This window comes from Vipera ursinii (assembly GCF_947247035.1).
Source record: "Vipera ursinii genome assembly, chromosome: Z".
Lineage (NCBI taxonomy): Eukaryota > Metazoa > Chordata > Lepidosauria > Squamata > Viperidae > Vipera > Vipera ursinii.
The window spans coordinates 23,438,010-23,452,203 of NC_139517.1; the positions used below are offsets into that span (position 1 = coordinate 23,438,010).

The 14,194-nt window shown below is 41.9% G+C and overlaps 1 protein-coding gene across 1 annotated transcript in view; it reads right to left on the bottom strand.

Annotated features, from left to right (window-relative positions):
- Positions 1 to 413: 413 nt before the first annotated feature.
- LOC310649192 (olfactory receptor 14A16-like) overlaps positions 414 to 14,194 on the bottom strand; it is a gene marked incomplete at its 3' end in the record, with an annotated part of 233,675 nt that continues 219,894 nt past the window's right edge. The window contains exons 2-3 of the mRNA XM_083377498.1: positions 1,975 to 2,532; positions 414 to 570 (exon numbers count right to left, since the gene is read on the bottom strand). Coding sequence (XP_083233624.1) covers positions 414 to 570; positions 1,975 to 2,532 — 715 coding nt within the window. The remainder of the gene's footprint in view (positions 571 to 1,974; positions 2,533 to 14,194) is intronic.

Below are 14,194 nucleotides of genomic sequence, written 5' to 3' on the forward strand. Positions count from 1 at the left end.
TTTCAATTGAAGCTTTGTTTTTATTTATTTATTTTAAAATAATGCTGAGTACTTCTTTCCAGTAGAACTGACACTTAACTGAGCATAATATACTTACAAATTTGTTGGACTTATTTTAACTTATACTTTTGATTTACTAGTTGCCTAAAATCTGAAACTGAAGTCGGTCCTTGATGCATTAAATAGAGGTTCAGAAACCACTGCTTAAATACAGATACTTTAAACAATTCAATTGTACTACTACAATGCAGGGCACAAATAAATAATTTATATCCTACTAATCTTATTCACACTCATAATCCCCATTGTTTTCCCTTTGCACTATTCCAGGTTTTGTGAAAAGTAACATACTTGCCAACTGCCCTGATCCAGGCTGCCCTGGATCAAGCGGAAGGGCTGCCACCCTCCTGCAATCAAGCAGGGGACTCCTCCTTGCTTGCTCCCCCAACAGGGCAACTTTCAACTTTCCAGGGTCCCTTACTACTTCCGGAACATGGAAGATGGATCTCGCCTTCCAGCGTCCGTGGTGGCTGCAATGGCAAACCGGAAGTCTGTACAACTTCTATAGCACTATTTTCAAAACAAAAATTAGATTAACTACAAAGCTAGGACATTATGTTTTTCAGGATATCATTATATCATCCCATGAAACCATAACTCTTCATGAAATCCCAATAAACTGAAATGCTTTTGCTAGTGTACCAACAATGATGTTAACAAAATGTCTGCTTCTTCAATATGGGTAGGTATTCTGGCCTGAGAAACCATTTCTTTTGCCAGCAGCTTATTCAAACCAACAGCATTACTTTTCTGAATATATAAGAAGATGGTACAAAGACTTTAAGTTGCAAAGGAATTATCTTGTAGCCATTCAGGGCAGGTCCAGATGACTTGTATTATAAATCTCAGGCACTCATAAATAGTTTGCAGCTTAAGGTGGCAGCTAGAATCCTGATGGGCCATCCCCACATCAAATAAGAAGAGCATTTATTCTGAAGTCTCCACATCGTTACCAGTAGGTTTTTGAATTCAATAGAATATCAATAATTTTTAAAACCCTTTATTGTGTAGCACTAGGATACCTTTAGCAATGTATACAGTAGTGAAAATCAAATCTGTCCATCTGGTCTTGTCATGTAGAGATGGCCTATTAGGACTCCATCTTCATGACTTTTTCCTGTTATGACTTCCTCTCTCAGGAGGAAGACCAGAAAGCAGACTTTCTAAGTCATGATTTTTTTACAGAATATTTTCCCTATGACAGTATTTTACAGATACATTTCATCACTAGACTGTAGGGATTTTTACGACCATTTAACCATTAACTCGGTTGTAATAAGGGAAGAAAAATGTCAAAATGCATACTAAATGTACAATGAATAGTTATGTTTCTTTTTATTTATATATGCCTGTAAGATACAGTATGGATGGTTAACATATCACATGAATTTCCTAAAATTATAACAATTTACCAAATACCAATATAAGTCTTCCTTGAAGAATAATAAAAATAAATATTCTAAGCATTTTCAAACAGCTTTGATACAGCATTTTTATGAATTTTTGCACAGAAAAAAATATTCAGTCTCATTAAATCACATTTTACTATCATTTCCTTAGCTCATTTTTTATTTCACTATTGAAGTCTTGAGGCTGAAGAGTCATATAACAGACAATTATCATAAAACCACTTTATAACAATTTTGAGTTGATAAATACATTGAAACAGATGAGTGAAATTTTAAAAATTAATGTTAAAAATTGAGAGGATGAATGTCTCATAGTAAAATTTACCTCTCTTGCTTGCTCTCGGATTTCTTTTCAATTTTTTATAAATAAATAAATAATCATACTGCTCATATTCCTTTAATAAGAAATTACTTAAAATTAAGAAGTCTTATAAGAACAATTTTAATCTGTTTATTTCTCATGCCATAAATCAATGGATTTAAAATGGGTGGGATAATGGAATACATTATTGTAATTATGAAATCAAGGTGTGAAGGACTGTCAGATATGGTCCTTAGGTAGGCAAAGCAGCCAGAAAATAAAAATATGGTGATGACAATGAGGTGGGGAAGACAAGTGGAGAAGGCTTTTTCCCTTCCTTGAATAGAAGGGATTCTCAGTACAGCAGAGAAAATTTGAACGTAAGTAAGAACAATGAAGAAAAAACAACCCATTATCAATGTAGCAGTAAACAGTATAATTCCAATTTCAGTTACATATAAACCAGAGCAAATAATTTTAAGTAAATGTGGAATTTCACAGTAGAACTGGTTGATATTGTTAGAACAAAAAGGAGTAGTAAATGTTGCAATAGTGTGTAATGTAGTATTAACCAAGCTGGCAACCCACACACTGCCAACCATTTTGATGCAGGCTGTCCTGTTCATAATTATTTTATATTGTAATGGATTACAAATGGCAACATATCGATCATATGCCATAATAGTAAGGAGGGAAATACAATAGCTCAAGAAGAAGACTGATGAGAAAACTTGAGCAATGCACCCAGAATATGAAATAAATCTGATATCCATAAGAGAATTGAAAATAGCTTTGGGGATAATGACTGTAATAGAACCAATGTCTTGCATGGCTAAATTCATCAGGAAGAAGTACATAGGGATGTGCAGGTGGTGGTCGAAAACCACTGCAACAATGATGAGAAGGTTCCCTGTTACTATCATTAAATACAGTATAAGTAATAGAATTCCGTATGTAGTCTGCAGCTTCCAAATCTTTGAGAATTCCAAGAGTAGAAATCCAGATGTGTCATTATCCATTTTTAATCATGATATCCCTAAAATTAAAGGAGATGTATTAAATGTTTTCTATTAAGATAATTTTGAGAAGATGTGAAGATAAACTATTCTACTTTGACTGAAATTACCTTAAATGTCTGCTTCTAAAACCAAATTCAATCTTCTGAGTAACAGCACAGCCACGTCACCCATCGTCTTCTTTCAGTTTCACATTCTCTATGATGTCTTTTATATTTAATACCACGAGTGCCTCACAAAAAATAATTTGAAGCTTGTCCTAGGGATATTTGTTTCTCCTAGGGATACTTTGCTTCTAACTGAAAATATTAACAATACCTGCCTCCCTCCCCAAAATAATGAATGGCTTACCCTCTTTAATCATGGAGATTTCTTCTTTTGCCTATTGTTTTTGTTCAACCATCAGTAAAATTTTATGTTGTGAAGGCATCAATGAGATTTTATTTAATTTATTTTCCATTTCCCTATAGTTTATCTGTTGGCACTGTTATGAAATCATTGTGGACTGAAAAGTTTTCTGTACTCTTTTAAGCATGTCCCAAGAGTCTATATTACTTTAGCTAAGTAATTCTGCAAGATAAACACAAACTGGTGTCGAATTTGCAAAATTTAAGGAGAGAGTACTTTACAATAGCTGAAAACTACTACACTTGCTACCAGTTTTTAAGTGATGGAAATATAAAATTCCAATCAAGAGATATTTTCGAATGAAATTATTTTAATCACATAATTATACAGTACTGTACAAAACTGTTATGCAGTTGTGCAAAATGCTGTAAATTAATAATACGTCCAAAAATAGAAATGTTAATAGTGTCAAGCCCTGGGCTTGACAATCAATGGGTGGAGGGAATCCCTTTAAACATGGCCGCCAGACGCTTACTGGCCGCTCGCTGCTCTGGGGACCAGCTGGAATGCTGGGATGTCAGGGCCACACCTGATGCCTCAGCCAGCCAGCAGCCCGACTCCCCCGTCAGCCACAGTCAATGGGGCAGCTCCTGTGATGTGTTCCTGGCTTCGCAACCTGGCTTGCTAGCTAGGAGACTGGTGACAATGTAGCTGCATGACCGAGGGGCCCATCAATCAGCTGGGTGGCTGGGACACTGGGGTCGCTGCCGGCAGACAAACAGGGATCTTGGTGGCAGGCTCTGATCTCCTGCTGGGGCTGCCGACCAGCTGGGAGTGCTGGTGTCCTTGTTTGCTGATGCTGAAGGACTCTGTGAGCAGCCCAGCAAACTCTCTAGCCAAGCAGCCAAGGGAGCTTTCTGCAATGGAACCGACACTTCAGGGGACTAAACCTCCCTCCCACCAACCGGCTGTGGTTCCAGGAAACAGGGGGTGACCTACCAGACAACAGGGTTGGTGGTGAGGCAAAAGCAGAAGGGCAAAAAAATGCTGTGGCCGAGGAGCAGGGAGGGATTTGTACCTATCTGACAGGATGCTGGTCAGCCGGAAAGGGAAGGGTGGAGCAGTAGGGGACAGATATTTAGATAGCACTGGGAGCAAACCACTCCCAGTGTTAACTTTGAATTTCAGAATCTGTTTGATTTACATTCCTGTTTCTTGGTTACCTGCATTATTTTTCCTGTGTTGTTGTTGGAGGAGGCCAGGACCATTACAGACATGACAGTAAAGTTAGCACTCTCTTGCTTTGTTACCCTTACCAGTACTCTTCTGAGATACAGCTAAGGAAACACAAGAGGCCACACCAGTGGCTACAGAAGGCAGCCCAGCTGAGGTTGCTGAGGCAGCAATTTCTGCTGAAGGTGGAGAAGCCCAACCAGTTGTGAGGCCTAAAGTGCAAGAGGCATGACCAGCTGCCATGGTAAGTGAGGGACAGGGAGTAGGGGCCGTGGGGCAATCCAGCAAATGGTGGCACAGTTCGGTGCTCACCAACCCAGACGTTGGGCAGAGCCACACACCAGGCCCTCCAAGATCCCTGATGGATTGGAGAGAGAGGCGAGTCACTGATGAGGATGATGGAGATTGGAGTTACTCCACAGCACCTGGGCAAACCATTATGGACATCATCAGAGAGAGGTTTGGCAAAGCTAGGTTTCAGGATTCACCTTCATGGTCAAGATGGGACACAGGGCATGAGACGGCTTTGTGACCCAGCATGGAAGCAACATCATCCAGGTCCAGATCCTCTTGACGAGTCCCCAAACAGGCTGGCGGGTGGGACACAAGGCCTTGATTTTCCGGATGCACCCATTGCCTGATCAGGAAGGCCGTGGTGGCTGAGGTTGTGATCAAAATTAAACAGCTGACCAACCCCATTAGGTTTGAACAGGTGGACGGGTCTCTTCTGGGAGGGGCTCCGGTTATCCATGTGACAGAACCTGTCTGATTGGAGATGAGGGATCATTGGGAGGTCCTCCAGTTTGTTGTGGTACTTTTCATGACCAAAGCCATGATTTTAGGTCTGGTGTGGTTGGACCATTTGGTGGGAGGGGGGATACCAGAAATTACAGATTGGGATTAGTCCCTAGCCCCCAAATGGGGAAAAGGAAAAGGTCAGTAGAACAGAGGGTGGGCTGGCCACTGAGATTCAGGGGTGTGTAGAGGAGAGGGGCTCCTATCTGGCCGTGTATGCAGACCTCGCAGAAGTGTTTAGTGAACAAGAATGTGATGTCCTTCACTGGCTGACCGATTGTGCCATTGACATTGTGCCTGGCACCAAGCTGCCAAAACCACGTATGTACGCTAAGACACCTCAGTTTTGCATACCACCCCGGTACTAATGGAGTGGCAGAACGCACCAATGCAATGGTGGAGTGGTATCTACAGAGTTACGTCTCCTATCAACAGGCAGACTGGGTTGACCTCCTACCATTTGCGGAAGTGGCCTACAACAATGCAGTGCAAAGCAGCACTGGATATACCCCTTTCCGAGTGGTGCATGGCCAGGGCTTTGTCGCTATCCCTGAGTACCAACAAGGGGACCCCATGTCCTACAAGCCACAAGAATGGATAACCCACATTGTGTGTGGGTGTGGGGGGGAGTAACGTGAAATGGGCCTTGGCAAAAGAAGAAGTGAGCACACAAGCCAAGGCCAACAAAAAACAAAGACCGCAGAAACAATTCCAGGTGGGGGACCAAATGTATTTGTTGACCAAATACCTACGGTTAAGGGTGCCCTGCAGGAAATTAGCCCCCAGATACCTGAGCCCCTTCCGGGTCACACAGATCATTAACCCGGTGACCATAAGACTGCGGCTGCCCCAGGTCCTGGGAAAGGTACACCCAGTGTTCCATTATAGCCTCTTGAAACCACCTGGAAATACCTCCTGTAGGCCCAGGGAAGGGGGACCAGGACCATCTGAGGGGACCAGTACGAAGTGCAGGAGATCCTTGACTCCCAGGTCCAAAGGTGGCAGCTGCAATATTTAGTGTGATGGGAGGGGTATCCTGTTATAGAAGCATCCTGGGTAGGGTAACCTGATGTACATGCTCCCCAGTTAGTACAGAGGTACCATCGGCAATACCCAGGTAAGTGGGGGGAGGCAACGGCCCAATCCCTCAATATGTGCTTATGTTTATCTTCTTGTGTTCTAGGTGGAGCCCTGGTAGAGGGAGCTGCCTGTCAAGCCCTGGTCTTGTCAATCAGTGGGTGGGGGGAAGCCCATAAACACAGACTCCAGATGCTTACCGGCCACTCACTGCTCCAGGGACCAGCTGGAATGCCAGGATGTCAGAGCCGATGCCGATGCCTCAGCCATCCAGCTGCCTGACTTCCCCATCAGCCACATTCAATGGGGCAGCTCCTGTGATGTGTTCTTGGCTCTGCAGCCCATCTTCCTAGCCTGGAAACTGGGGACGATGCATCCGCATGGCCGAGGGGCCAACCAATCAGCCGGGTGGCTGGGACACCAGGGTCACTGCTGGCAAACAAAGAAGGATCTTGGTGGCAGGCTCTGATTGCCTGCCGGGGCTACCAACCAGCCAGAAGTGCCGGCGTCCTTGTTTGCTGATGCTGAAGGATTCTGTAAACAGCCCAGCAAACTCTCTAGCCAAGCAGCCAAGGGAGCTCTCTGCAATGGAACAGGGGACTAAACCTCCCTCCCACCAACTGCCTGTGGTTCCAGGAAACAAGGGGTGACCTATCAGACAGCAGGGCTGGTGGCAAGGCAGAAGCAGAAGGGCAAACAAATGCTGTGGCCGAGGAGTGGGGAGGGATTTGTACCTATCTGACAGGATGCTGGTCTGCCGGGGAGGGAAGGGTGGAGCAGTAGGGGAGGGGTATTTAGATAGCACTGGGAGCAAACTACTCCCAGTTCTAACTTTGTTTGCATTTCAGCATCCTGTTTCTTGTTTACCTGAATTTTGTTTCCCTGTGTTGGTGTTGGAGGAGGCCAGGAACATTATGGACATGACAAATAGTTTAGTTTTATCAATTAACAAAATGGAAAGTAAATGAACATAAAAGAAACCCAAATCAAATCACTGGTACACTTGCATAAAGTCAGAGATTTTATAGGATTAGAGTCACGTATATGATTAAACAGGTGCTAATGATCATCAATTTCATATGCAAATTAAAACACAGACAAGAACTGAAACAGAAAGAGCTGTTTAGTAGGCTTAAAACTGAGTGTGGAACAGCCATACTCTGCTATTACAGTGAGGTTGTGGAAGATAGTGTCATGGTTCTGATAGATGAAACCCATCAAAAGAACTTCCAGGTAAAATTCTTCCTTAAAGAACATTTTATTCAGGAAACAAAGTATCGGCACTACATAGTTGAACCCAAAAACTAAATTCCCTTCCCCCACATACAAAGTAGCAAAGTACAATTCCCACCCCGAATAAACTCATAAATCACATTCCCCAATTAATTAAAAGCCCAGACTTTCTCCCCAGATCCTCAGCCCACCAAAAGGTTATCAGCTTGTCCTTGGGTTCCTACCACAGCATTATTGTTATGGCTAGCTGAGCTTTCATTCCAAACCCCGCCCCCTCCTGCTGTACCTGATTTCTAAAAGCAAGAAAAAGCATTGTAAGGGAGAAGAGAAAATGTTGCATTTTCATCAGTTGTCAAAGCGGGAACATCCAATGTTAGCAGCATTGACAGATAGTTTTGTATTAGAGGCCATGTTGTTGTTGTTAGTTGCGAAGTCGTGTCCGACCCATCGCGACCCTATGGACAATGTTCCTCCAGGCTTTCCTGTCCTCTACCATCTTCTGGAGTCCATTTAAGCTCACGCCTACTGCTTCAGTGACTCCATCCAGCCACCTCATTCTCTGTCGTCCCCTTCTTCTATTGCCCTCAATCTTTCCCAGCATTAGGCTCTTCTCCAGTGAGTCCTTCCTTCTCATTAGGTGGCCAAAGTATTTGAGTTTTAGCTTCAGGATCTGGCCTTCTAAAGAGCAGTCAGGGTTGATCTCCTCTAGGACTGACTGGTTTGATCGCCTTGCAGTTTAAGGGACTCGCAGGAGTCTTCTCCAGCACCATAGTTCAAAGGCTTCAATTCTTTGGTGCTCAGCCTTTCTTATGGTCTAGCTTTCACTGCCATACATTGCAACTGGGAAGACGATAGCCTTGACTATACGCACTTTTGTTGACAGGGTGATGTCTCTGCTTTTTAGTGTGCTGTCTAGATTTGCCATGGCTTTCCTCCCAAGGAGCAAGCGTCTTTTAATTTCTTGGCTACAGTCCCCATCTGCAGTGATCTTGGAGCCCAGGAAAATAAAATCTGTCACTACCTCCATTTCTTCCCCATCTATTTGCCAGGAATTGAGAGGGCCGGATGCCATGATCTTGGTTTTCTTAATGTTAAGTTTCAAGCCAACTTTTGCACTCTCCTTCTTCACTCGCAACAAGAGGCTCTTTAGTTCCTCTTCACTTTCTGCCATTAGAGTGGTATAATCTGCATACCTTAGGTTGTTGATGTTTCTTCCGGCAATCTTAATTCCAACTTTTGATTCATCTAGCCCTGCCTTTCTCATGATGTGCTCTGCATATAAGTTAAATAGGCAAGGCGACAGTATACAGCCTTGCCGGACTCCTTTCCCAATTTTGAACCAATCAGTGCTTCCGTGTCCAGTTCTCACTGTTGCTTCTTGGCCCTTATATAGGTTTCTCAAGATACAAATAAGATGGTCTGGTATGCCCATCTCTTTAAGAACTTGCCACAGTTTGTTATGATCCACACAATCAAAGGCTTTAGCATAGTCAATGAAGCAGAAGTAGATGTTTTTCTGGAACTCTCTAGCTTTCTCCATGATCCAGCGTATGTTAGCAATTTGATCTCTTGTTCCTCTGCCTCTTCGAAATCCTGCCTGTACTTCTGGTAGTTCTCGATCCACATACTGCTGGAGTCTAGCTTGTAGGATTTTAAGCATAACTTTACTAGCATGAGAAATGAGTGCAATGGTGCGATAGTTTGAACATTCTTTGGCACTGCCTTTCTTTGGAATTGGAATGTAAACTGATCTTTTCCAATCCTGTGGCCACTGTTGAGTTTTCCAAATTTGCTGGCAAATTGAGTGTAGCACTTTTACTGCATTGTCTTTTAAGATTTTGAATAGCTCAGCTGGAATACTGTCACCTCCACTAGCTTTGTTGTTGCTCAGCTTTTCTAAGGCCCACTTCACTTCACATTCTAGGATGTCTGGCTCGAGGTCAGTGACCACCTCATTGTGATTATCAGGGACGTTAAGCTCATTCTTGTATAGTTCTTCTGTGTAATTTTGCCACCTCTTCTTAATCTCTTCTGCCTCTGTTAGGTCCCTGCCATTTTGGTCCTTTATCATGCCCACTTTTGCATGAAACGTTCCTTTCATCTCTCCAATTTTCTTGAAAAGATCTGTGGTCCTCCCTATTCTATTGTTTTCTTCTATTTCTTTGCATTGTTCATTTAAGAAGGCATTCTTATCTCTTCTAGCTATTCTTTGGAATTCTGCATTTAATTGGGCATATCTTTCTTTTTCTCCCTTGCCTTTCGCTTCCCTCCTTTCCTCAGCTATTTGCAAAGCTTCCTCAGACAGCCATTTTGCTTTCTTGCATTTCTTTTTCTTTGCAATGGTTTTGGTTGCTACTTCTTGTACAATCTTGCGAACCTCCATCCATAGTTCTTCAGGCACTCTGTCTATCAGATCTAATTCCTTAATTCTATTTGTCACCTCTACTGCATATTGAACAGGGATATGATTTAATTCATACCTGATTGGCCTAGCGCTTTTCCCTACTTTCTTTAATTTAAGCCTAAACTTTGCAACAAGAAGCTCATGGTCTGAGCCACAGTCAGCTCCTGGTCTTGTTTTTACTGACTGTATAGAGCTTCTCCATCTTTGGCTGCAGAGCATATAGTCAATCTGATTTCTGTGTTGACCGTCTGGTGATGTCCATGTTGAAAGCCGTCTCTTGGGTTGTTGGAAAAGAGTGTTTGCTATGACCATCGTATTCTCTTGACAAAATTCTATCAGCCTGTGCCCTGCTTCATTTTGTACTCCAAGGCCAAACTTGCCTGTTATTCCAGTTATCTTTTGGCTTCCTACTTTAGCATTCCAATCCCCCATGATGATAAGGACATCATTTTTTGATGTTAGTTCTATAAGGTGCTGTAGGGCTTCATAGAACCGGTCAATTTCATCTTCTTCAGCACCGGTGGTTGGGGCATAGACTTGGACTACTGTGATATTGAATGGTTTGCCTTGGATTCGAACTGAGATCATTCTGTCATTTTGAGGATTGTATCCCAGTATTGCTTTTCCTACTTTTTTATTGACTATGAAGGCTACTCCATTTCTTCTGAGGGATTCTTGCCCGCAGTAGTATATCTGATGGTCATCTGAATTAAATTCACCCATTCCTGTCCATTTTAGTTCGCTGATACCTAAGATGTTGATGTTTAGTCTTGTCATCTCTTGTTTGACCACGTCCAGCTTTCCTTGATTCATGGATCTTACATTCCAGGTTCCTATGGAGAAAAAATCTTTACAGTATCGGACTTTCCTTTCACCACCAGACATATCCACAGCTGAGCGTCCTTTCGGCTTTGGCCCAGTCGCTTCATTCTTTCTGGCGCTACTAGTACTAGCCCTCTGCTCTTCCCCAGTAGCATATTGGACGCCTTCCGACCTGAGGGGCTCATCTTCCAGCCTCATATCATTTTGCCTTTTGGTACTGTCCATAGGGTTTTCATGGCAAAGATACTGGAGTGGTTTGCCATTTCCTTCTCCAGTGGATCACGTTTTGTCAGAACTCTCTGCTATGACCTTTCCGTCTTGGGTGGCTTTGTAATCAGTTTGCACGATTTTGCTGCACTCACATATTAAATGTGAAACAGTTTCAACTTTGTCATTGCAAAGTTGGCAATATGGATTGTTAGTAGATTTTTGTATGTTCGCTTTCATGGCATTAGTTTGTAGTGCTTGTTCTTGAGCAGCCAGTATTAAGCCTTCTGTTTCTTTCTTGATGGTTCCCATCCTAAGCCATGCCCATGTCAAGTTGTTATCACATTTTCCTTCAATGTTTTTCAAATGTTGTCCATGCAAAGCTTTGGTTTTTCCATCTATTTAATCTAGCATCCAGCCATTTTTCCTTATATTCTGCCTTTGTTTCTGTTATTTTGATAATGCTCTCTGTTTTCACAGCCTGCAGCAATTTTTCTCTACTTTGATTCACATAGTCATTCAAACTTTGTTTTTCTTCTTCTACAGTTAGGTGGATTTGCAGTAGCCCTCTGCACCCTATTCTTCTTGGCAGGTACAATGTCACTTCATGGATGTAAAGCATGGTGCATGTTCAAAGGTTTACGTGTTTTCCGGTCTAGGTGTTCCAATTTGGCCAATGTCCAGTTGATAATTGCAGCTGGATAGCGTATCACTGGGACTGCCCATGTATTAATGGCTTTAATTATATTTCCAGCATTCAGCTTTGATTTTAGTATCTTGTGGACTCTTCTGACGTATTCCTTTTGTGTTGACTCTTTGACTTTTCCATTCAAGATGTTATCTGCTTCCAATATGCCTAGGTATTTGTAACCGTCATCCTTTGCTAGTGCTTTGATAATACTTCCGTTTCCCACTTCTATTCCTTCTATTTTCCCATTTTTCCTCATTGCATGGATAATATAGCACATTTTCCAAGTCCAAAGTCCATTCTGATGTCGCTGCTGAACAGTTGAACTGTGCTGAATATTGATTCAAATTCAGTGTGGCTTTTCACATACAGTTTTAAGTCATCCATGTATAGTAGATGGTTTATCTTGCCATACTGGCTTGAGATGCGGTATCCCAGTTTTGTGTTTCATAATATTATTGTCAATGGAATTAATGCAATGTTGAACAGTAGTGGTGTAAGTGAGTCCCCTTGGAAAATTCCTCGTCTGATGTTGATTTCACCAATGTTCTCCCCATTTGCTTTTAGAACTGTTTTCCATTTTTGTATATTTGCTTTCAAAAATGTGCAGATGTTTTTGTTTTCCAAACATGCATTAATTCAACTGTGGGGTAATGAGTCAAATGCTTTCTTGTAATCAATCCACGCCATATTTAAATTTGTTTTTGTCATTTTGCATTTTTAAGTACCATTTTGTAAATTAGCAGCTGATCTTTTGTTCCTCTTGATTTTTTATAATTTTCTTTTTCTTCTGCTGGATACAAATTGTTTTCCATCAGATGATTGAATACTGAATTTGCCAGTATTTTTGTAAAAAGTTTGAACACTGTTGGCAGACAAGTAATTGGGTGGTAGTTGCTTGGTTCTGTGCTCTTTTCAGGTTCCTTCATTATCAAGTATCTTCAACCAGCTGTTAACCATTCTTCACTTGTGGCATTTTGAAGCATTTCATCAAACTGAGTGGCCATGCGGTGATGGAAGCTGGTGAGGTGTTTCAACCAGTATCCATGCAGCTTGCCCAGGGCAGGTGCACTCCAGTTCTTGACCTTCTTTATTTGTTTTGCAACCATATCAGTGGTTATTACAATATTCTCCATTTAGTTGCTTGTTTTTGGATATCTTTGATCCAGGAGGCAGTTTTATTATGTTCCACTGCGTTTTCCCACAGTTCTTTCCAAAAGTTTAAGGTTTTTTCTTTACATGGTAGAACAGTAGTTTGGACTTTATTTTCATCAAATGACTGATAGAAGTGGAGCTGGTTCCTTCTGAACTGGATGTTTTCACAATATTGTTTTATTCGTCCTTCATATCGTTCAGTGAAAGTTGGACCATAAGAAAGGCTGAGCGCCAAAGAATTGAGGCCTTTGAACTATGGTGCTGGAGAAGACTCCTGCAAGTCCCTTGGACTGCAAGGCGATCAAACCGGTCAGTCCTAGAAGAGATCAACCCTGACTGCTCTTTAGAAGGCCAGATCCTGAAGCAATGGGTCGGACATGACTTTGCAGCTAACAACAACAACAATCTTTCAATTTTGTTTGCTGTTTCTATTACATGCTCTTTTAGGTTTTCCATGATTTCTGTTATTGTTTGTTTCCTCCAGGTTATATTTTTTGTATAAGCTATTTTTCAGCTTTTCATTCTTTAGTTTTCCTTCTTTCAAGTATTTCAATTTGCTGACATCTCCTTGTAGTTTTTTTGTTTTATTTTCAAGTCAAATTTTCCACTTTGGTGTTCCAGTGGGTTACTTTTTTGGCATTTTATAACCCAATTCTGCAGTTATAACGGCGGCTGTACTGTACATTAGTTGGTTTGTTTCATACAGTGTGGTAGATGGGATGGAAGTTAAAATGTTGTTCACAGCATTTAGTAGATCTTTCACTCATTTGCTATACACTTCATGGATGGCAGGCAGTCTTTTTCTTTCTGTGTTTTCTTTGAGGGCGGTTTCAATCTTTTCTTTCAGCTTTTTTGCTAGATTACTTAGCTCTACACTTTCGAGTTGTTGCACAGGGGAATCTTCATCCTGTGTGGTGGCTTCTTCCGCTGGCTGGTCAGTTTGTTGGTCAGTTTGTTGGAACAATTTCTTCAGCCTGTTCATCATCATTGCTTGTTGTTTTCTTTTTCACCAATGTTCCTAGATGTTGAATTTCCACATCTGTAAACACTTTATTATGGATGATGAAATGTCTTTGATCCATTAATCGTTGTTCAGTTACATCACTTTCCGGATGCTTTTCCTTCCACAGTTGCATCATTCTTTTTTGAAATCCCCTGGCTGTTGGTTCTGCCTGGTAGTAGCATTGGATGATTTCTTGATTTTCTTTGGTTGTCCAGGTTTTGCGCTTTTGTTCCAATGGCTTTACAGTTGTACGCTCTGGTTCCCCAGCAGTAACAACTGAGCCCTGTGGCCCATTTTTCGACAGATGTCCAGGAGCCATAGCATCTGATGAAGTCCTTGTTGACCCGGGCGACAACCGATCCTGTATGGAACTTTTTTTTTATTTCTTCTCATCATTGGTGATGGGAAGTGCTTGGGTTGGTTCACAGTGACTAAGCCACTAC